The 23,269-nt window shown below is 38.6% G+C and overlaps 1 protein-coding gene across 2 annotated transcripts in view; it reads left to right on the top strand.

Moving 5' to 3' along the window:
• RFX4 (regulatory factor X4) overlaps positions 1-23,269 on the top strand; it is a 93,320-nt gene that overhangs the window by 60,614 nt on the left and 9,437 nt on the right. The window contains exons 12-17 of one of the 2 annotated variants that reach the window (XM_062602618.1): positions 820-914; positions 1,996-2,113; positions 8,843-8,962; positions 10,851-11,009; positions 17,216-17,378; positions 20,237-20,375. In XM_062602618.1, the coding sequence (XP_062458602.1) occupies positions 820-914; positions 1,996-2,113; positions 8,843-8,962; positions 10,851-11,009; positions 17,216-17,378; positions 20,237-20,375 (794 nt within the window). Of the gene's footprint in view, positions 1-819; positions 915-1,995; positions 2,114-8,842; positions 8,963-10,847; positions 11,010-17,215; positions 17,379-20,236; positions 20,376-23,269 lie in introns of both variants that reach the window. The other variant, XM_062602617.1, reaches the window with a different exon arrangement.

Consider the following 23,269-nt stretch of genomic DNA (forward strand, 5'->3'; position numbering starts at 1 on the left):
CTGGGCCTTTTATTTTAGCTGAATTGAAGAATAATTTCTTAAGATGCCAAAGCACATGAATCTTCGTCTTCCACCTATTGATTCTATGAGAATCAATTAGAGACTTGCAGTTTTGAGAGCTGCAGTTGAATGACTTGGTTGTTTTAACCTTCTGTATTAAAATATGAATATGTATACTTAGGAGAGGTTTAAAAGTACACAGGTTGCTTTTGAAAACTCTTCTTGATGAATTAAGTATAGCATTTGTGCATTGGTAGCAATTGATTTTGAAGAAGTAGAAGTTTATGGAAATTCTTTGTGTGTTTGGCATTGCAAATAAATGATTTGCAGCAGTTAAGCCACATTTTTGCAACTAAAGCATTATACAGATGAGAGCCCTATCAACAATACTCATCCACTTGATGCTTAGAAGATTCTTTATGCATTTCTAAATCAATTTCATGCATGACCTTTTTTCACCACCAGGGTCAAGGCCTAGCTTCACACTCTTCATAGAGAACACCATAAACGTTTCACTTCCGGGCACACTGGATAGATGAAGCTTAAATCAAAATCTTAACTTTAAACAGTGGGTTGTGATTTGCTCACGTTAAAATGCCACATCCAATGACTCCATCACTTTCAATAGAAATGAGATAGGAGACAGAGTAAACTTACTGGGTCAGCATCAAGAAAGCTTGTTGTATTTGTTGTAGTTGAGCAATGTATTATGAAAACCATAGCAAACTTGTGATGTTATCAGCAGCCCTTTTGTGATTTGTTTTTATTTTGTTCAAAATGGAATCCAAGTACTGAGGTGGGCTGTTTTTTGTCTGCCAGTGTATCAGGAGTTTGATCACCTTCTGGAAGAGCAGTCCCCCATTGAGTCGTACATCGAGTGGCTGGATTCCATGGTGGACAGATGTGTTGTAAAGGTTGGTAAGCAGGAGTAAGGACTGCAGTAATTTATGTGCATTTTGAGCTCTATCCAGGTCATAGATTTTTAGCAAAAACAGAAGTAAAAAAAAAAAAAGAGCCAGGCATTGGTAACAAGCAGGAGTAAAGCAACAGTGGGTAACATCTCACCAGTTTTCATGGAGAACTGCTCACAGTCATGATTCTGCTTCATTCTGTTTTGTCTATTCTGTCCCAAAAAGAAGATATAACTGTATGACCAGCTATTTTAACTTCTGTCACTAACTATACTTTGTATTAGGATGTTCTATGAGAATTTCAACTCTTCATACCAGTTGTTAGAGCTAAGAAGTAACAAACAACCAAACCAAAAAACCTCACTGCCTCTCTCTGTGCAAAAGATACATACTGTAAACAACAGATGCTTCCCCACATTACTTGAAATACTTTGATTGTTTGGGGGAACTTTCCTTCTAGTTGGTGGAATGTAATTTGAAATTCAGACCATAACTGTTAATTTTCATGGAGAACTTGACATGGATTTTGTTAGCTGATGGGATGAACCTAATTCTTTATCTCACATATAATATAGTAAATTATATATTTTTAGAGTTAATGCCTAATGTGGGCTTTCTGGGCAGTGTTTTTCATCGTAAAATGAATATGTGAATTCCTGAAAATCATGGAGAGATAAAAAATTTATATTCAGTAGTAAACTGGTTGCAGTGTTAATATAAATTTTCATTGTGGATCAAGCATTCTTGTTTCTAAATTGCTTCCTTGACCAGGAAGTAAGAATGAACATGTAAGTAATTAAGATGAAGGTCAGAGCAATGTTTTGGCAGTTCCTTCATCTTTTATAAGGGAGATTCAGTCTTGGTGTTGAATAATACTTACAATTTCTGAAGGCAGTATATGGTTACAAGATGCTTTTCTGTCTAAGGTTGTTTTGTTTTTTTATTTTTAGTGTTTATTTTAATACAAAGATAACGGTAAGTAGTTTTTCTGTATAAAAAAAAGGATGGATATGTACATCATTCCTCTGCATTAGGTGGTAGAAATAAAAGTTTCTCCTTGACAGATACATCTGTTTCCTTGCAGGTAGCTACCAAAAGACAAGGCTCTTTGAAGAAAGTAGCTCAGCAGTTCCTCCTGATGTGGTCCTGTTTTGGCACTCGCGTGATTCGGGACATGACTTTGCACAGTGCACCCAGCTTTGGTACTTTGATTTTGTTGTAATAGTTGTATGCCACAGTCAGAAAATCTGCATCCTGGCTTGTAATGTACAGTTTAAGTGAAAGCATAACCAATTTTCACATGTCCAGGGCTCTATTAAGAAAAAGAACTTGGCTAGTGACATTTGGAAATAATGCTCAGAGAGGTGTCCGTCTTCAAGATCTAGCCAGGGAGCTGAAAACATTCCTTTTGTTTGTTGTAAGCTAGTAGCTGGAGTTATTAGCTACAGGTCAGCTGTAGGAGTTGATTACCAGAGTATTCCCTAACTTATTTCAGTTCAAAGTGAACCCAAACCCAAACCACTTTGACCATGTGTTATGCCTGAAGAGACAACTTTGCCTTGAAGTGGATGAAAAGCTCTTCAGTGAACCACTTTGCCAGCTCTGCTTTTAAAGGACATAGCATTTTAAACTACAATGTGCAAAACAAGTATGTTTCTATACCCTGGACAGATTCTTTTCCATTCTATTAGAATACAGTCAGGGTGAAAAAACAGACTTCTACTTTTTACATTAAAAAGCATGTTACTTTTCTACACAGTTTCAAAAGGGGCTTTGTCTTGAATCCTGGGATACAAACAGTTCAGATTAAATTCATTTAAAGCAGTAATGATTGAAAAGGGATTGCTTGTCATGAGTGTGAGGATTTGCAGTCACTTGGGACCAGATTTGGCATGAGGGATGGTTTCTGTAAATGTATATTTGTCCCAATATATTAGTAAAAGATTAATAATGAATGAATTTAGAAAGGCACTGCATTGAACAACTGCAAGGTTTTCTCCCCATTAAGCTTTGATATCCTTTATGATTTTAGAACCATCTAATAGCATAAATTCAGATACCAGCAGAGACAGGCAGAGTGTGATCTGTATTTATGTTTTAATCTGAAATTACTTTTGTTGGCTTCCCACTGTAAGAAGTTTTCCAAGCAGGTATTAGTGAGTCACCCTTAGACATCAGGATAGTGAGTGTTCCCAAGATGGTCACAATATCCATCTGCTAACTTGTGCTTTCAGCGCTAATATCCTGGTCACATCTAATTTTCACTTCCTCTAGGGCTCATTTTCTCCCTGAATCCTGCAGCTTTTCTTTTGTTGAGGGCATAAAAGTAGGTGGTAAGGCTTAACAGTATACTTTCCCCCAGCGTCCAAAAAACCCTTTGCATGAGTATTGAGTAAATGATGAAGGTTTTTTTATAGCACTTTGGGCTGCTACACTTTTCTCTGCAGACATAATCACAACCTGTAAAACACAGTGCTACTCAAGAAACGAAAACACATCCTGCATTCGTGCAGTGTTGAGGTAACACCATTACAAGTCATGAAATGCTGACATTAAACTGCCCCTAAGGATACATTATTGCTACTGAATTGCACATTACAACATTATTTTTATTCCTGTTCAGGATATGTTTGTAACCTAATCAAGCATTCTCTGTTTCAGAGCACCAGTCACCAAAACATCTTTAATCAAACAGGGATTCCCCAAATAGCTATTAAACCACCAGTTGTCTGGATGGTCTGCATAGTGATCCTCAGCTGTGATTTCTTACTTACTAATGGAAACATTCATGAACTTGCCACATAGAGAGTAAATGAGAAGATTGAGAATTATTTGTTGGCTTGAGTTTGGAACCCACTACCATATAATATATCAGATCTACAAAAATAACTTACCTATTGCCTCTGTTATAAATTTGACTTGTGAATTTCTCAGTTTTGAGAACTTTAACTGCCTGGGTAAGTATGTAGGATTTATGTGGGGTATTTTTCCTTTTTGGTTCACTGGGTATATCAGTGTGTACAACTGCATGAACCTCTGCCTTATATGGATCCACAAGTTTGAATTTGATATTTTTATATGTTACCACAGGGAAATTATGTACTGGTCATAGCTGATATACTTTTCATGGGTATGTGGTGTTATAATTAGAACTGGATCAATAATTGATTTTCAACTTGGTAGGAAAAGCAAAAGTTTAAAAAAAAAAATCGTGCTCAGTGTGAAGCTGAGTTCGAGATTTTCATCAAATTCAGAAATCTTTATTTTTAAAAAAGTAAAATCAAAGAGAATTCTTGTGCATCTGCCATATTTTGGTGCATAGATGAGAGCTGCCAGCCTCAGCAGTCTTGAAGGAGTGTTGATCACTGTCAGAACAAGATCTCTAACCAAAAGGCTAAAGGGTTTCTCCTGTGGGAGGGTTTTCTCCTCTTTTCTGTTGAAATTATTTGCCTTTGTACAAACCACGTAACCATTTGTTGAGCTGCAGAGGTCTGCAGCCTGCTAGGTGGGCTTTCCCTGGGAGGCAATGTGACAGCCCTTACTTATACAGGGTGCAGTTTTCCCTGCTCAGGTGTAATGCCAGCAGAGGTAGGGAGGAGATCTGAGCCTTAGGTTTTCAAAGGTGAGAGTGATACCAAAACTGTATCCTCATCCTATCAGGCAAAAGCCTGGGCTATCCCTACCTTCTTTCCCCCAAAAAGTTATTTAGCCTCAGACACACATTTATAATTTGTATTAATGATGCTACTCATTCACTGCGAGGACATTTGGCATATTGTTCAGGAATTTGAGTTGTGCAAGTTCTAAAAGGTTAACCCCTGAACATCAACAGGTCTGAGCTAGATGGCAGAAACTCTTCTGTGCTTAATATAACATAGTTCCTTCTAGCTTTTCAGCTAGAAGTGAGCATTTAAGTGAACCCTGTGGAGAGAAATACTTATTTCACTATTCTGAATATTTACATCTATATATCTTTGTTGTTAACTTAGATAAAAAGTTTTGCATTTTTACTGCATTGGAGACTGTTTCAGTGAACTCAGTTTTAATGACTTTTTTTCCACTTCAGGCAATATAGAGACTCAGATGCTCACAGTGTAGTTTTGGGTTGGTGTTTTTTTTAAGCAAAATAATGTGTTAAATGATGGATTCTTTATTATATACAGGACAGTATGTTTTTACATTTGAAATATATGACATAGAAATCCGAGTGGAGGAAGATGAAATATCTGGCACAGGGTGACTGGCATAGGGATTTGACCCTGCAAAGCTTTTAAGCATGGTGCTATAGGCAGGTTGAAACAATCTCTGGCAGAAAAAGAAGTTCCTCACTCTCCTGCTTGCCCTCCCTTTTTCTCTCTGCCTTCCTGCCTCCTTCCCTCCTTCCTGTCTGCATATCAAAGGCACAGTTGGTGGCAGTGTTTGGGTAATGCATCCAGTGTATAAAGTAACTAATTAGTAATAGAAGCCCCATGATTTTCTCCAGATCTGGAAACCTCACTGTTGTTTTGCTACTTATGTGTAATTGCTGTATCTGTTAATAGCTGCTGATACTTACTGTACATTATCTGGGTAATTATTGCCATGATTTCTCTTAACTCATGAAAATTAGAGTCAAATGCTGTTTATTACTGTAGCTACAGTATCTTGAATGACTTCTTACCTTTTTCTTAAGAAGTGTATGGTTTGCCTATCACAGCTGGATCCATTTCAGGACTGAAAGACACACTTGAAAGGACCAGTTTCATGTGAAAAACAGTAACTTGCAAACACAGAGTAAATTCTTGTGCATCGTGCTGAATAGGTATTCACTGTGTAGCTGAAATGCTTCCCCTGATATTGGTTTCACTCTATAGCTTACATTTCATTCCACTCACTTAAAAATGTAAAAATATTGTATTCAGTCAGTACCAACAACTTGTTTGTGCAGCATCCTTCACACAAATTCTGGGCTCAAAAACTCTATGCAGTGTTTAAAAATCCACAGAGGGAGAAATAATAGAAGAGGAAGAGAGAAATTCAAAAGAGTGACAGGGGCACTGGAGTGTTTTTAAATGCTGCATTCAGTATTGCCAACCCCGAGTCTTCAAAATAAAGTATTAGACCCCCCCCAAAGCAAAAAGACATTTTTTAAACCAGAAAATCTTGGTTTCTTGTCATTTGCTTGTTAGCATCGCAGTGCTCAGGCTTCGCACTTCCAAATATTTTTATGAAACTACAAGCAACTTTCCTTAATTTGTGTTTTTTTTTTAATTAAAGCTGAGAAAGGAGTTTGATCAGAAACAGAAATACCCTGAGTTTTATACCACCACTTCAAGTTTGCTAGCATTTAGGCCTGTTTTTCTTACCTTGCAAATAACTTATCAATAGTAACTTCACTAAAGTCAATAGAAACTTCCCACTGAAAAACTGTAGTCAGAAGAAGAGTGAGCAATTTACGGAGATTCTTGATAATAGAAGTTTCCACTGGGGAAATCCTAAGTCAGTAACAAGGTGATCAGCCAGGTCTATTGTATTATATATGTCTATTATACTGCTAAAATAAATCGGATTTTATTTAACAAGACACTGAGTCCAAAAGATCCCTAAAAACAAATTCTGTGCAGTAGTTGAGTGAAGATTTCCACTATTTACCCTTGAAAGGCGAGGGAAACTTTTCCCAGTTTGATTTGAATTGACATGTGAAACAAATGAAAAACTGAATGCTTCAGGTTCACCAACAGCTAAAGATTTCTTCCCCATAGCAAAGGTGTTGCAATTACCTATGTCCTTTCTCTGTGCTGCCTTGCCCAAGACACAAAGGCACATGTTAACTTCCCAGTGTGTCTGCTCAGCCCGTATCAGCGATGATAGAAGCCATGCAGGCGTGGACTGAGAGAATAAAACACAAAGACCATCCAGGTCACAAAGAAAAAGAATGTGTTCACAGTCTCTTTGAAAGCTGAACTGCCAGCTAGAATTGTATAAGGATATAGGCTCTTTCAAACCACTTCTTCTGCCCTTCAACAGTATGTTTGAGTGCAGAAGTTGGAGTAGGGGTGGTTACACTTCCTTGAGATAAAAATTTAGTATCCCAAGATAAACCTAACTTTCCTGTGAAGGAACTGATCATCATGAAATTTATTTGAATCTGAAACTTGTTGTACCATTTTCTCATGGAAGAATTTTTCATCAAACAGTAGTAATGGAGTTTTAAAAGGAACACATCTGGATTTTTTGGGGGTCTGGCTGTAGTTAATCTCTGTTTCCCTCTCAGGTGATGATCTTTCTCTGATTTAAGCTAACTGCTGGACTGCCTATTATTTTAACCTGACTGCATTTGCTCTTGCCAGAATTATTTAGTGACTTACATGAACATGTTTTAGATATTCCATGGAAGTCTACATAAACATAGGAGCTTTAAAATAAAAGAATAAATTGTATGATCAAATGCTGTCTGGAGCTATTATGGGTACTGTGTGTCATGGAGTCTATTGCATAAACTGACCAAATTCCGTCTTGGTACTAGTCAGTCTTCCTCTGCAGATGAATGTTATTCCTTTCAGGAGGACATTACACAATGTCTTGGCTCTGATGCCTTGCTCCTCTATTTTTCCCCTGAAATGCATCTATGGTCTCTTCTTACATATCTATTTTTGTGGCTATGTGTGCTTTAGGGCAAACATTTCTTCACCATCCCTGACATGTATCCTTCTTTATAAATTATAGGAAGCAACTCACTTCCTTTCTGCAAAATGAAGCCAGCCATGCATTTTTAGTCATTTAAAATCTAATATCTATTCCCCACATCCTCCTGGTAATCTTCTCCGTACCAGTTTAAACTTGTACTAATTTCTGTTGAACATGGGTGACTGAAGTTACATGCAATATTCTAAGTGAGGTTTTACCAGTGCCTTGTGCAATAGTATTAATACTTCTGTTTCTACAACGGAAGTATATAAATCAGAGGATGATATAAATCTCTAAGGGCAGAAATTCTTACAGTGAACTATTAGACTTCATTTCCCTTATTCTAGTCTATAGCATCACCCAGTCCTTCTTCCTAACAACATTAGCAAGTTCTGCATCTGTACTTAAATCTTACTTGAGGATTTGTAGCAGATAGCTATCCTTTTACTATTAATTTTCAAAGTGTTTTTTGACTCCATCCCCCACATTTTCTTTTGTCCTTACTTTACCTTTAAGTCCTTTTGTCCTTAATTTTTCACATTCCTGTCATGGCAGTTAAGAAATAATATCAAGGACATCTTCACAAGTAAGCACAGAAACAGGCCAAATTTTATGACAATAATATGATTCAACCAGGAAAAGATGGTGTAGTAGTAGAAGTCTTTATCAGAAATCTTTCCCTTTAAAACATCCAGAATTGCTGCTAATGCCTCTAGTTTTGTCAGTTAATGGATGTCTTAGTCCAATGCACTGGAGACATGCTATCAGGAAATCTGGAAGGGTGTTTCTACCTTCTTATTGATTGGTTTCTAATTTCTTTGTCCAGTGACACAGATAGTTCAGAAAATTCATGCCAGGACATGTTGCTAAGGCAGCCAATTTAGGATTCTGCTTCTGTCAGAATCTTATATCTGGTCCTTTAGATAAAAGGAAACAATTCCACTGTAGTGTAATTGTCTAAAATTTTAGTGCTGATGTAGGAAAAGAAAACTCCACAAAGTCCCATTTCTCAGCTAGACAGCCTTCTTGAACTCTGAACAGCAATAATCGGTCATATAAGCCTGTAGAAATCCAGGAGTGAAGAGAGTTTGATGGACCCTAGGTTTACTTTTATCCTCTTTTACCTTGAGTAAGAGAGATACTTCAGTAGCAGTAGTATATGGAGACAGTCCTACTCTACTGTTTGTGTTGAATACTGTAATCATCGGTTTAATGAGTGTATTGAGACAGTCAATGGCTTTTTTGTTTGTTCGCTTTATTACCAGGGTCTTTTCACCTTATTCACTTGATGTTCGATGACTACGTATTGTACCTGCTAGAATCACTCCATTGTCAGGAGAGAGCTAATGAGCTAATGAGGGCAATGAAAGGAGAAGGAAGCACAGGTGAGTTTGTTCTTCTATTCATCTTTTGCTGAATTCCAGTGGATTCACTATTTTCTGTTAGGACATTTCTTTAACCTCATTTAACCCAGTGAGGCTTATCTAGGAGCAACAGTTTTGCAGTTCCAGTGTGATTTGGAATACATAATTAGTGAGGGCGGCATGCCTGGTTAATACATTCTGAAAGAGGTCTGCTTGCTTCATGACGTAACTCCTGATGTTTGAAACCTGTCATGGTTTAAGCCCAGCTGGTAGCTCAGAACTACGCAGCCACTCTCTCACTCCCCTGCTTCTTCCCCTCCACCCCGCTCCTGGAGGGATAGGGGGGAGAATCAAAAGAATGTAACTCCCACGGGCTGAGATAAGAACAGTCCAGTAACTAAGGTATAACACAAATCACTGCTGCTACCACCAATAGTAATAATGATAAGGGAAATAACAAGGGAAGAGAATACAACTGCTTAGCACCCGCCAACTGATACCCAGGCCTCCCGAGCAGTGATCCAGTCCTTCTGGGTAACTGCCCTCAGTTCTACATCCTGGGCATGACGTGCTGCGGTATGAAATACCTCTTTGGTCAGTTTGGGTCAGGTTTCCTGCTTCTGCTTCCTCCCAGCTTCCCCTCCTCCCTGGCAGAGCATGAGGCTCAAAAAGTCCTTGGTCAGACTAAACATTACTGAGCAAGAACTAAAAACATTGGTGTTATCAGCGCTGTTCCCAGGCTGAAAGTCAAAAACACAGCACTGCACCAGCTACTAAGAAGGAGAAAAATGACTGTGACTGTTGAACCCAGGACAAAAACCCATTCCTAAACACATACTTGGTGTTTCAGTAAGAGATTTTTGTACTGAACCTTTTACCTTAGTTAATCTGTTTAAGCCACCACTGTTTTTCAGTGGACCCAGTCTTGGTTCTTGTTTTTTTCTCACTCTCTTGCTCTGGTTTAACACTAAATAAATTCACTGATACCAGTGAATTTGTACCAGTCTAAGTAAGAGGGAGAGATAGAAGAAGTGAGCAAAGTCAAAATCCAAAGTTATTGTTTCTAGTAGACTTATGGTTCGAGTGCCTGTACAGAAGCAGATTCTGAGTTCTGCTCCACTCTACACTGTCTTGCCAGAAAGAAGCAAACAGAGATTGTCTTTAGTCCTTCTGCTGAGGCCAACCACCTTATAATTAGGGGTCCTCAGTGGTCTTCCTTCCTTGCATCTCCCACTTCTTTTGGCAAGTTAAACCCATCTGTCACCTTTGGAAAGTTCCATTCTCCATTTTAGCTGTGGCTTAGTTTGTCATCCTCTAGATTTATGAGAAGAAGAACATTTTGGTGATTAAGGTAATATCTCTTATGTGTTGAAAGACCTGGATTTAATTCATTGCCCTGCCATAGCCTCTTGCTTTTTGACAAACAAGTTGCTTATCTTCATATACTTTCCACATATCTTTAGCAGCTAGAACTATCCAGAGGGCCATCATCTTTAGTCAGTGAGGAAAGGTCATGACCAAAAGCCAGTGGAATCCCCTGAAGATTTATATTTCTTTCCAATGTCTCTCGAAGGAGTAGGAGTGCCTGATTCAGACTGGACTCTTAATTTTAGGTATCTAATAGTATGTCAGGAATATAAGTTTTAAGCTGTCTGTGAACAGGTTTCCTATCTATACAATAGGAAAAGTAGCACTTTCCTTTAAGAGGCCTTATAAAGTTACATGGTAAGGCTGTAATGCTGAATGTTATAGGAGAATTTCTTTCAAAGATTTGTGATTCTTGTGATGCACTTCCTGAAATACAGCCTACAGAACTTAACTGCTTGTGATAATTTTTCTTGTAGTTTCTCAGTGTTCCTTGACTCTACCTTTAACTGTGTTTTATGATTTTTCTCTCATTCTGCAGCAGAAATACGAGATGAAATTATTCTGAGTGAACCAGCTCCTCCAACTCCCTCCCCAGTGCCATTCTCCCCAGCTAAATCAGCCACCACAGTGGAAGTGCCCTCTGCCCCCTCACTCGTCAGCAATCAGTCCCCAGAGTACAGTGGCATATCAGCTACAACAGGTAGGTAGGTTTATGGCAGCTGGATCTGCTTGAACATGGTTTTTGCACTTGGTTACCTGAAATTGAGCCTGAGAACATGATGTGCTTGCTTTCAAGAGATGAGTAGCCTTCTCAAACAGAAATCTGTTTAAAGTATCAGTTATGACTTCACTGTATCCAAACATGATGTGCAGTCTAACAGGGAAAAGATCGGATGTTTGGACGTTTTACATACTTCAAGGAAACATGCCAGATATTTTAAGGTTCAGTGAGGTTTTCAAAATCCCAATCCACTTGTGGTTCAGGAATTCCTAGTGGGTAAAATGGGAATTGGATATCTTTCCATATATTTGAGGTTTAAATTTGTCTAAATAGATGTGCAAGTTTCCCTTGGGAATGTTTTACACATCATTGGTAACTTCATCTTTCATGCAGTAGGAACTGCATGTCTGAAGTCTGTTTTCAGTTGCATACTTTATATAGCAATTTATGAAGTAGCTGTGTTCTGGTGCAGAGACTGGTTCAGAGACTGTTTAACTCACAGGTTAAAAAAACTGTGCTTAAAGGTACTTGTGGGCACGACTGACAGAAAACAGTAAGCAAAAAAAAACCCCAGTAACTGGCTTCTTTTTGGTCTGTATAAACAGGCAACTACCATCTGTACTCTAATGTGAAACTTACTAATTACCTTTAGGATATGGGCAGGACATTCTGTCTGTATGATCAAAAGACAGTGTTTTCCTAACTTGTTGAAAAGAAAGCAGAAATGTGAATGACTTTCAGGCAGTGAAATTCCTGCTTTGCTTCTCAGTGAAAAGAGTGTATGATCAGAATGTGGAAACTATCACTTTTGTTGCATACTAGAAAAGCTATAAAACCTTCTTGAAAGAATGTCAGAAAGTGATGATTTACCACACTGGGGAATCTGGCAATGGCTAAATCTTTCTGACAAATGTTCTTCCTGTTTCAAAGGCGCCACAGGGGAGCACAATGTATAGTTGTGGTGGGAAGAGATTTAAGAACATTCATCCCTTCATCAAAGCTTAAGGTTTTATCACTGTTGGAGAAAATACAATATTTAGGAGGGAAATAGGATGCTATTATCCCCAGATCAGTTAGAGGCACATGATTCCTACATACTGCAGGTGACCACACTGCTTTAGATCAAGCAATGATGGAGGTGGTGTATATGTTTGAGCCTTGTTGAAACACTGATTTTGTGAGCAACTTGACCCAACAGGATTGTTGTGATTTTATAAACCAGAACTCTCTATGATGCAGAACTGTACTCAGAAGTAAAAGACACAGTAGGGAACTGTACTCTCCAGTGGCATTGACAGGAATGGAGAATTGAAGGACTTGTGCTTAAGCTGCAGAGACTGTAACTCCGTGTGACTATCATAACTATTAACCAAAAGCTTATTCCATACATTAGCCTTTGTCAGCTATATCTGACCTTCCACCTTCAGCTTACTTGACGTGCAGATCTGGGCAGACCTGGGAACTGCATGGATCTTACGTAACCCTCCTGAGTCCCACCAGTAATGCAAGGGAATGGACTCACACAATCATTGCAAATTAAATTTGATGATGAGTTTTTTGTTTTCATGTTATTATTTTATTATAGTCTATTTTATTCTTTCCCTCTAATTTTTTATGTCTCAGTAAGGCCCAAGTCTGCTAGTATGAAGTTTCAAGCCAGAAACAGGATCCTTTGGGAACAGTGGTTGAAGGACCTACTCCCACAGTACAGGCAGTAGAACTTGACGTAGTTGTTCCCATAACAGAAGTTCTTAGGCAAGAAATCTATTTCTGATTATTTTGGCTCTCTGTTTTTTCCAGCTTTTCATTTTTAGGTTGTTTTAAAAACTTTTGTTTCACTGAATTGGATTTTATTCTTACGGTCTGGTATAGTCTCACTTTTGTGAAGGGGAAAATGATTTTTGCCTTGCAATTAGCCAAATTTGTCAATGCAAGTAGTGGTCAAGATTAAAGATAAGTATATGGCTATTTTGTGGTCTTAATTTGGGCAATTAGTTGTACCTCCATTTTCCATAGTCATCATGTAGATGAACTGATCAACTTTTTAGTTTGGTAATCATTAACAACTGTGTTTGAGCTATAGGAAATCATTATCCTTTAAAATGGGAGTGCTGAAGATGTATTACATCAAACTATTCCACATACAGATTTGTGGCATTAAGATATAGAATATTTTGGAAGACAAACCTCTGTTGTGGAGAGATACATTTAAAGTAAACTCTTGATTTTCTTACGTGTCTTTTACAAGGTAAATGTAAAAGACTGCAAATGTTTTACAGATCGTGAGAACTAGTGCCATTGCTTACCACTACCTCTCAATTCCCTAATTTAAGGCATCATTAACTCTTTCTTGCTTGTGGCATTAGCAATAAAAGTTAACTATTAAACTTGCATTTTAACCTTTTTGCCTTCAGTCAGTGGTCAGTATAAAACCATCAATTTAAACTGTTGCAATTACATGATACTGAGCAAAAGAAAAATAAATCCTATCCATTCTATGGATAGAGAAATCCTATCTATTCCGTAGTAGAACATCTGGCATGGCTCAGCTAACATTGCATTTAAAACTTTTTGTTAAGTTACGAGACATTTAAAAGGATAATTAATCTCCATCCTTTCTAAATCACAAAGGCCAGATTAATGATTGTCCAAAATGCAACAATATTGTAATAAAAGTAATAGCTATATGGCTGACTATGCCATTCTTTCTTAAAGCCCCTCTTAAAGCTGTGATTACTCATTTGCCAATGCAATGGCTTTTAGACAACCTAAAATGAACTCTGAATTGTAAGTATTACAACTTGTAACTCCTAATATGTTAGTAAACTTTAGTTTCAAGAAAAGTCTGTGTGATGTAAGTCTTCAGATCAGCAATGGTCATTTAAGATCACTGTTCTTCCCAGTCTAGGCTAGGTATTAAAGTTCTGGGAATCTGGCACAGGAGGTACTTGCACAGAGCTATCACCTCTCATATTTGCGTGTGTAAGTAAAACAAATTTCTATTTTCTTCCTAAAGCTTCAGCTCCTGGACTTCCATGAGTATATAAGAACATCAGCTCTTGTTCAACAATCAATTTAATTCTCATAGCTGCAGAGTGTAAAAGTCAAAGGTTCCAACTTCAAAAGGCAATTTTCCCCTTCAAAATGGAAGGGTTTGTGGTTTTATTCTAAAGCTGATAGTTAAAGTAATCTCTTCATTGTGTAAGTGCAGATTGGGTGTCTGACTACAGGTTTCTGATTGCTTGAGGTTGACAGTACCACTTTTACTAGCAGAGATAATGCACAGTGCTATGAGTGTCTTGCTTGTACCTGGGTGGTCATTTGCACCAGCATAAAGCAAAGATAAAATGAGCATCATGAAGAAAGTTTTGCTTCTTTCTGCAGTAGTGTACATGATGGCACCAATAACAACAGGAATGTTGTTGGACTGATAGCAGTTTCATTTACATTTGGCTCTCCTACAGGTTAGATGGCCTCTTGGTTAGTATCTTCAAAATCAATTTTTTCATTAGAAAGGAAAAGAAGGAGTGATAATAAATGAACTTCCCTATTTTAATCAAATCCTGAATATTCAGAACACAAAGCAGAGCAAAATGTTGCTCAATCACTATTGTTTTTGCTTATTTCAGAAAGCACTTCAGTTGGGTTGAGCCATATCTAAAAAAGACTTCATCTCCTGGAGTTCAACTCCGCAGCCAGCTGAGGAAATTAATCATGCAGAACTGGGGCATAGGCTGGTATTAAAAAGCTGACTATGAAAAACTTCCAACTTACCCAATTCCTCCTTTTCAATCAACCACGTTGGCAGTATCCTGGTTGACCTGATATATACATACACACAGTCTGCAAACCTGTTGTCACTTTCTGTCCTTCCTCTCTGTCTTTGTGACTAGGTCAGTGAAAGTAATGGGATCCCTTCCACAGAGGCAGAGAGAGTGAGGCAGCTGTAGATTCCCAAGAACATCCTTAAAAAAAAACACATTTGAACACCCTAAACATTTATTTTAAAATTGAAATGCCAGTTAGAATTGAATGCCAGGAGTGGCCAAGTCCTCTCATCCGAGGAGTCTGACTTCCCAAAGGGAGCACATGAAACAACTTGCTGTTCTGGACTGGCTCATTTTCCTCACACTGAGATAAGATCCGTACTATTTTTCAGACAAAGAAGAGGAGGCTGTCACAATAGCTAGTGGCAGACAAATCCACCATATTTGGTAAAATGCAAAGGATCTTCTGGCCCTGTTATTACCACTTCTTTATAGACCTAGGAAGGTTATGAGACTTTTGGATCAATGGCAGTTTTTTTCCTTGGAAAAAATAAAATCAAGTCAAAGTAAAACTTTTGTTTTATGGTGAATTTAAAAAGTAAAAAGAACCTCAAAACCCAACAGTAATGTTACCTAAAAATTTGGGTTTTTTTACCATCTTTGTTATTCTTCTTTTCTTCATTTTCCTTTTGGTTTTGCCTTTTGAATTTAGGCCTGTTCTGAAAGAAAGTTTCAAATTTTCTTTTGGAAAATAATACAAGGAAAAGAAGTTGAGCTTTTGACATACAAATATTTCACAGACTAGTTGTTGATATTTACATTTTCAACAGTTTTTCTCCTGCTTTCAAATGAAGCTATTTGGTGACTATATGAGTAGTTTTGCCCCCTTCCACATAAACTCTCTTTCTAGTGAAGATAATTTTCCTTAAAGATTTTCTTCAACTCAAGGAACCATGACATCCTCAGGAACCCTGATGCACTAGCTTCTCTTTGGTCTCAGGAATCTCAATGGTCCTCTGCAATGGGAGTAGAGAATCAGTCACAGAAAATGCAGGCATGTGAAAACAGACCTAGCCCAAATATCTTTGACAATAACACATCCAAGGATGTCTGTAGCGTAAAGCACCAAATCACACCATGCTGGAGTATTTGATGCAGGACTTGGCTTGTGGGGTTTAGAATACCTTTGCTCAGCCCCAGAATTCAGCATCTCTCACTTAAAAAAAAAAAAAAAATATATTGTCTGATTTTCCTGAATAAAATCACACACACCTGAAGAAAATTATACACATCCGAGATAGGCTTTTCATTCTCCAAAACCACGGACTGGACACAGACCTGGTAATACAATCACTTCCCCTACTGAATTAGTCCCTTTCATACTATAGGAAGTCCTAGAATTCACACTGAAAAAAACAAGTCACCTCCTGCAATTCCTTTTAGCTAGTGAAAAAGAGTCAAGAGTGCCCAGAGACCCCCAAACTAGTGTTCACATTGGGTTAAATTCAGTGTTCTGGTCCTCATTTGCAGGGTAATCTCAGCCAGTATGGTCATGACCTCCAGCAAGAGCTATGTTATACTGGAACAATGGATCTGTCAGCCTCCTGAGTGAAAGGGGTGTGGGCAAAGGACAAAGGTTTCTCAGCAGCTGGCTCATGAATCTGGAGTTCCTGCCTGGAAGGGATCAGGATGATTAAAAAACTCAGCACCTTCCAAGCAAAATGGAAAACCCACTTCTTTGCTTTGCTCTTCCCACAAATGCTCTACATGAAAAAATAAATTAAGTCCAGTCCCTGCCACCTCTAAAGAAGAAAGAAACATTATTTGTGGGAAGAAAAACGTCTAGGCTATTTCTGTCCCTATGTATTTGTTATAATATGGAGATCTACCACTGTGTTGCCACTACAAAAGCTGGTACCTAGTTGGGTGGAACAAGTACAAACTGCAAAAGGAGTCAAGAAATTTATTTGCGCAATACCCATTTTTTTTAATCCTTCATTGTTCCGATCATACTTCCTGCCTCAGTCCAGCCTGATCAGCTTCAGAGCTAAACAGGCCAGCAGCCCACTCCATGTGAGAGAGACCTCAGGGTTTGCTGCATCATGCCTCAGAAATTCTAGCACTGGTGTTCCTCCATTTCTAAATCCTATCCCAATTCTTGCTGAAAAATGATTTCAAGACCACACTGAAGTTCACAGGCTGAGCCATTCCAGATACATCTCTTACCTCTGGACCTTTGCACGCTCCAGATGATCTATTTGTGTTCTTATTTATTCCTCAGATATGTCTGTTTAATTCAACGTATTTGATGCTGTTTCTGTTATCATTGCCTGATTGGTTGCTTTCGTATAACTGTCTCAAAGCATAACATCTCTATAAATGAAAGCCCATGTTCCTTTAATGCTTGTTTGCCTGCAGGGGCTATGCAGTCCTACACGTGGTCACTCACCTACACCGTGACAACAGCTGCTGGGTCGCCTGCTGAAAATTCCCAACAGTTGCCCTGCATGAGAAGTCCACACGTACCATCATCATCTGTCACACACCGGATACCTGTTTATCCTCACAGAGAAGAACACGGGTAAGTCCTTTCCCAGTGTTTTCGGGGTTTTTGCTTTTTTGTGGATTTTTTTGTTTTGTTTCAATAAAATTATGATTAGTGATTTATTGGGAAATACAATGAAATCAGCCTCTTGATAAGTCTGTAAGTAAGTCTGTTGCTAGTATCATGATTCTTTGGCTGTTGTTAGTGTTGCATGCTTATATTATATATCAGTTTTATAAGCTCATTTACTTCTACTTTAAAACACAGTAGGCCTGGAGAATACTTTATGAAAAAGAGGGCTTCAGTAGATTTCTTCTGATTCCTGTTTTCCTGTGCCCAAAGGCTAGATGTCCCCAAAGAATGACCCTAATATACCATGTTTCAGGTGAGGTAATCCTTGTCCTCTACTCAGCACTGCTGGGACCGCATCTGGATGCAGTTCTGTGCTCCCCAGTACAAGTCAGACACAGCCATACTGGAGTAATTCCAGAAAAGGGCCACTTAGATGACCACAGGACTGGAGCATCTGTCTACAAGGGAGGCTGAGAGAACTGGGATTCCTTAGCAGTAGGAGACAATGAACCATTCCTCTGCTGTAGGTGAACTTCACACTAAATGAAGACTCCTGGCCACCACCACCCACCATACCTGAAAGTTTCCTAACAGAAGTTCTACTGGACTTCCTACCAGTCTTGCACATTAAAGACGATCCTCTGTGAATTATAAAGGCTCCAAACCATCTTGAAATAGAAAGAGAATGCATAAAAGATCAGAGCACATTATATCACAGTATTCCACAATGCTAAGACACTTAACTGAAACCTCATTACTCAATAGCTATAGATGTGGTTCAGAAGACACTGTAAGACATGGTACTTGGCAGAAAACTTTTTTGTTGGATTTTTCTGGTACACTTTCTTAGAGAAGAGAGGGTTTCTCAGCCAAGCACTTTCAAATCTAGGCAGAATACTAGCCTTGAAGGAGCAGAGTCATCTTCTCAGGTTGTCAGTGCTCTCTCTTCTGAATTTGAAGAGAGAAAGAGGAAGCTTCCTGGACCAAAAGTACACGATAGAGATTAGGATAAGAAACTTTATCACTCTATGCTCAAGAGCAGTAAAGTGCTATATTTTAGCAAGCGATGAGTGAAAGAAGGAGACAAAATTAGCAGCAACCAGACTAGGACACAGCATCCTTAATGACTGCAGAAACCATGAAGTGCAAATACTGCCTTACAGGACTTAGTTTCGTTTGGGAGTCCAAGAATACCCAGACTACAGGAGGATTAGACAGGCCAGCACCTTCTTGAAGCAAAGAAGGCTGCTCTGTCCATGTCAGGCTTATGCGGACTGCCAAAAACATCTGTTGCACATCTTACTTACGAGTTTATTGTGCTGAAGGAATTAAAACACAAGATGTCTGCCTGCCACAGTGTGCAAGAGCTCCATAGCATAGCCATTCCTCTCCTCTGCTCTGCACAGAGAGACTATTAAAGTCATTTTATTTGGGCACCAGCTTGTCTGAGGTGGATTATGGAAACCACTCAGATTTACAGCTAAGCCTAAGTGAGCAGAAGAGTGAAAACTCAGTGTTGAACAGTGAAGATGAACATAGGGCCTTATGCCCCAAAAATATTTTTAAAAGGGGTGCTCTGCCTTCATTTACAATCTACTGCATTGTACAGTGTAAGGCAGGATGTGGTAGCTCTAGAACACCATCATAACATCAAAAGAATAACAGAAATTTAAACTGCACCCAATGTAAAAATTATATTGAACTTTCCAGAAAAAGAGTAAGTCTGTACGAATAACTGTCTTCTCCTTCACAAAATGAATCAGTTACCTTGAATCAGTTACCTTGTTTATTTATAATGGTTTGTATTTCATTGTATTTCATCGTGTTTCATTGAGCAGGTCAAGAGAAGGGGCACGAAGATGCTCAGGGGACTGGAACATCTTCCCTGGGAGGACAGGCTGAGAGATTTGGGGTAGTTCAGCCTGGAGAAGTGAAAGCTCTGGGGACACTTTAGAGCAGCCTCCAGTGCCTAAAGGGGGCCTACAAGAAGGCTGGAGAAGGATTTCTTATTAGAAAGTGTAGTGATAGGAGTAGGGGTAATGGTTTTAAACTGAAGGAGGGTAGGTTTACATCAGTTATTAATTATTAGGAAGAAATTCTTTACTGTGAGGGTGGTGAGACACTGGCACAGAGAAGCGCCTAGAGAACTGTCCAGAGAAGTTGCAGCTGCCTCATCCCTGGCAGCACTCAAGGCCAGGTTGCCTAGGGCTTTGACCAGAAGGTGTCCCTGCCCATAGCAGAGGGACTGGAACTGGATGATCTTTAAGATCCTTTCCAACCTAAACTATTCTATGATTTCAAATAGCATTCTTTTAAGAACTTTCAAACTTCTGTATTCCTCAGTCAGCTGTGCTAAAGCTGTATGTTCAGTGCTTTAGATGCACATTAATACATCTCCCTCCCAAAAAAGGGACCTCTGACCCCAGCACAAGGATATAGCTGAACTCCACAGTATAGTCCTTTAAGTTAAATCTCACCATAGTTCCGCAGCCTGGATAGCAATTTACTAGAAACACTGCAATAAAATAATAATAAAAGGGAAAGACACTTTCTTCTTAGAAAGGGCATGAATGAGCCTACAATTTAAAACAAGTCACAGAAACATGCAGAGTCTCTCTGTTTGTTGTTGTGTTGAATGCATAATTTCACTAAGTGGCATCTGCTTCCCATCTGAGCTGGGAAATACCTTTTTTAAAAGGTTATTTAAAATACCATTCTCCTATTCAAAAAGAGTGCAACTGCATGTTTCATAAAAGTTCTAGAATTATTAGTGGGAATACAATTGTTATGCATACTAAACAGTGTTTTTTAATGGATTTTAGATACACAGGAAGTTACAACTATGGTAGCTATAGCAACCAGCATCCCCATCCAATGCAGAGTCAGTATCCATCCTTACCACATGATACTGCTATTTCTGGACCACTTCACTACTCAGCTTACCACAGAAGCTCTTCACAGGTAAGTTGGATTTACTACTTGATAATGCTTACTATAACATTTTAAGTTGTGCTTGTAAATTTATCAGTATATTAGCTGTCTGAATCAAAAAGCTCTCATCAACCTAATCATTTGTGGTCCTCAATTTTTTCTTTTCTAGTATTACCTAGATATCTTTTCATTTCGGTGCAGACTCTTTTATCTAGAAGTAGCTTTAGATTGTGAATTTAAAGTGGTAACTATAAAATTCAGGATTCTGGATCATAGAAAGTATTTCTGGGTTAAGGAATAGCTAAAACAAATTAAAATAATTAGTTGTATGTTTCTTAGCTGTTGGGAACAGGAAGAGATTCCTAACAAGAAATAAAAGTGGTATTATCTAGTTGAAAGACGATGCAGAGGCCACTGTGAATTCTTCTGGGGCCTCTGCTTTTGAGAACACATGTGTTTAGGAACTGTGAGTTCTGCATGTAGGTTGAATAGCTTCAGGACACCACTGCAAAGAGGTTCTGCTTAGCCTATGTTATTTAGCCTCCTACTATAATGCTGCAAAATTATGTCAGTAACTATTTCAAGACTAATTTTTCCATAAAACTGAGCCAGTAGGAGCTAGCACAGGTTAATTGTGAAGTTGATATTTGGCAACAGTTCAAACCCAGTGTCACCGTAGGAGAGCTTTTAGTACATCATGCAGTTGGCGCTTCCCCAGTGTAGGAAGCTGCTGTCTGTTAGAAGATTTGCAAAGTCTGGCACAGGCAGGAGGTGATGGCATTGGGGTATTCCACCCACATGGCACCTCTTAGGCTTCATCTACTGGAAATTTATACAAGTATATTAGGGACCACCATGTCTAACTATTGTCACTGGACTGGAACAGTTTCATACCAGATGCAAAGATGTGAATTTGGTAGTGCTTTGGACTAGAATATACAAACCCTGCACCTCATTCTTTGGTGTCAGTCTGCCAGGTGAACTCAGAGTAGTAATTTCTCTTCTTTATGCTTACTTTTTCCTAGCTGTAAGATTAGAATAATGGTCTTGAGCTCCTTAAAGCTTTTTGAGATCTGCTGGGAAGATTGTCCTATAGAAACCCCATATGCTCATTTCAACTAGGCCAACAATGGCTCCCTAGCTTATGGAAATAAGTCATCTACAACTTCTCACCCATTTGTGTAGCACCTGGTCCATCACACTACATGAGGTGTCAGGATTTGTTTGAATGCTGTTGCAGCTGCTGTATTTTCAGTAGGAACAGTGAGCGAACATTTAAGTATGGTGTTCTGGCTCACCAATTTTCTCTGCTGTCTCTATTCCTTTACTGCAGAAAACCCATATAAGTGCTGGTTCTGAAATGATCTGTGAGGCCATGAATCTGTGTGTAAACAGGGAATTAGGCTCTTCCTGTTTGGAAATGTTACCACCCACACAAAGAGTTTCTTTCTACCCTCTGACAACTGTCTGTCACACTGACATAGACAGCACAAGTTAAGCAAGAAATAAATAAAGCAAAGCACATTTTTAGTTTGCTCATGTCCTGGTTAATGTGTTATAGGGAAACAGTAACATGCATTAAAATAATGCAAATATTTTTCATACTGTAGTAGGCTGCCTCTACAAGTGCAGATGTCAGATCATTTCTTCCTTTCTTGCTAGCCCTTGAACTGTCCTGAACATACCTGAAGAAGAGCTACCCTTTAATGATCATACCTGAGAGTAAAATGATTTCAACTTGTATTTAGCGTGTTCTTTCTCATGTTGCTTGTAAACTGAGATGGAATCTCACAGGAGGACACAGCTAACAAAACCCTATCAAATGTGCTTATTCTGTATTGAAAGGAGCTACAGACTGAAACCTTACTTTAAAAAATAATCTGTAAGTCTTGAACAGTTTAATATGGAATTTGATTACATTCTTTTCAAAGCTAAATGAACTTTTATAAAATGCCTGCCCTGATGATAAGTTCTTTGCTAGCTACTTTTAACAAAAAAGGTTCATAAGATGTCCTTAATAAGATGTTAGGGAACTACTCTTTTCCTAGTGGACTTTCTGAGAGGAACATGGGGAAAGGAACTGCAGTAGGACTCATGATGTTGCAAAATCAACATGCAGGAAGCCAAATGTGCAATGAATATATAAACAGCTGCCACTACACTAAAACTGGAGGAGATGCAGTGTGTATGGCTGTGGTAATAAATCAGTTGAGAAGAGGAGACATTGACTGTAATTCTTCAAAAGAACTCTTTGTTATAATCTACATTCAGTCCAAATATAGAACTCTGGCTCAACTTCAGCTAATATTCTTCATGCTCTTTAGGATAGTGTCTATGGATTAACTCCTAAGGAAAAAATCTGTGTGGGAGTAGTTTGTCCTCTACAAACATGGATTCAGAGAGAGACCTTGTCCCTGACAGGGGTCTAAGCTGAAAAAGGCGAGGTAACTGAGCTGGGTTTTAGGCTGCAGCTATAAAGTGCTATCTTGGTCTTGAAGAACACCATGTCCAAGGTTTTTCTGTGGAAGAGTTACATACTCCAGGTTTTATGAGGTCAGATATTTTGGGGCTATTTTCAATCCCAGAAAAACATTCCTATTGAAAAACAGAGTTGTAATTGATTTTCTGGTGGTTTGCTTAGTAGAACTTAAAGATGGATCAGTTCATAGAAACAATTTAGAGACCATCAACAAACAAAGTGGAATTGGAGCAAAGGGGATGGAGGGAGTAACTTTAGTTTGGTGAAAGTGAGGAACTGAACAGCTGGGAAAGAGGCAGGGAAGGGAATAAGTGACCCTTTAAATTTCATTTGCCAACATAACAGCATGCTGATGTCTACCTGAAAATACAATGATAGTTGCATTGTATTAATTTTGGGATGTCTACTGTGGTTTTGTCCCTGTAATCCTAACAGTGGGGATGTG

The sequence above is a fragment of the Pezoporus occidentalis genome, unplaced genomic scaffold (genome assembly GCF_034315485.1).
Source record: "Pezoporus occidentalis ecotype Australia unplaced genomic scaffold, CSIRO_AGI_Poc_V1 ctg78, whole genome shotgun sequence".
Classification (NCBI taxonomy): domain Eukaryota; kingdom Metazoa; phylum Chordata; class Aves; order Psittaciformes; family Psittacidae; genus Pezoporus; species Pezoporus occidentalis.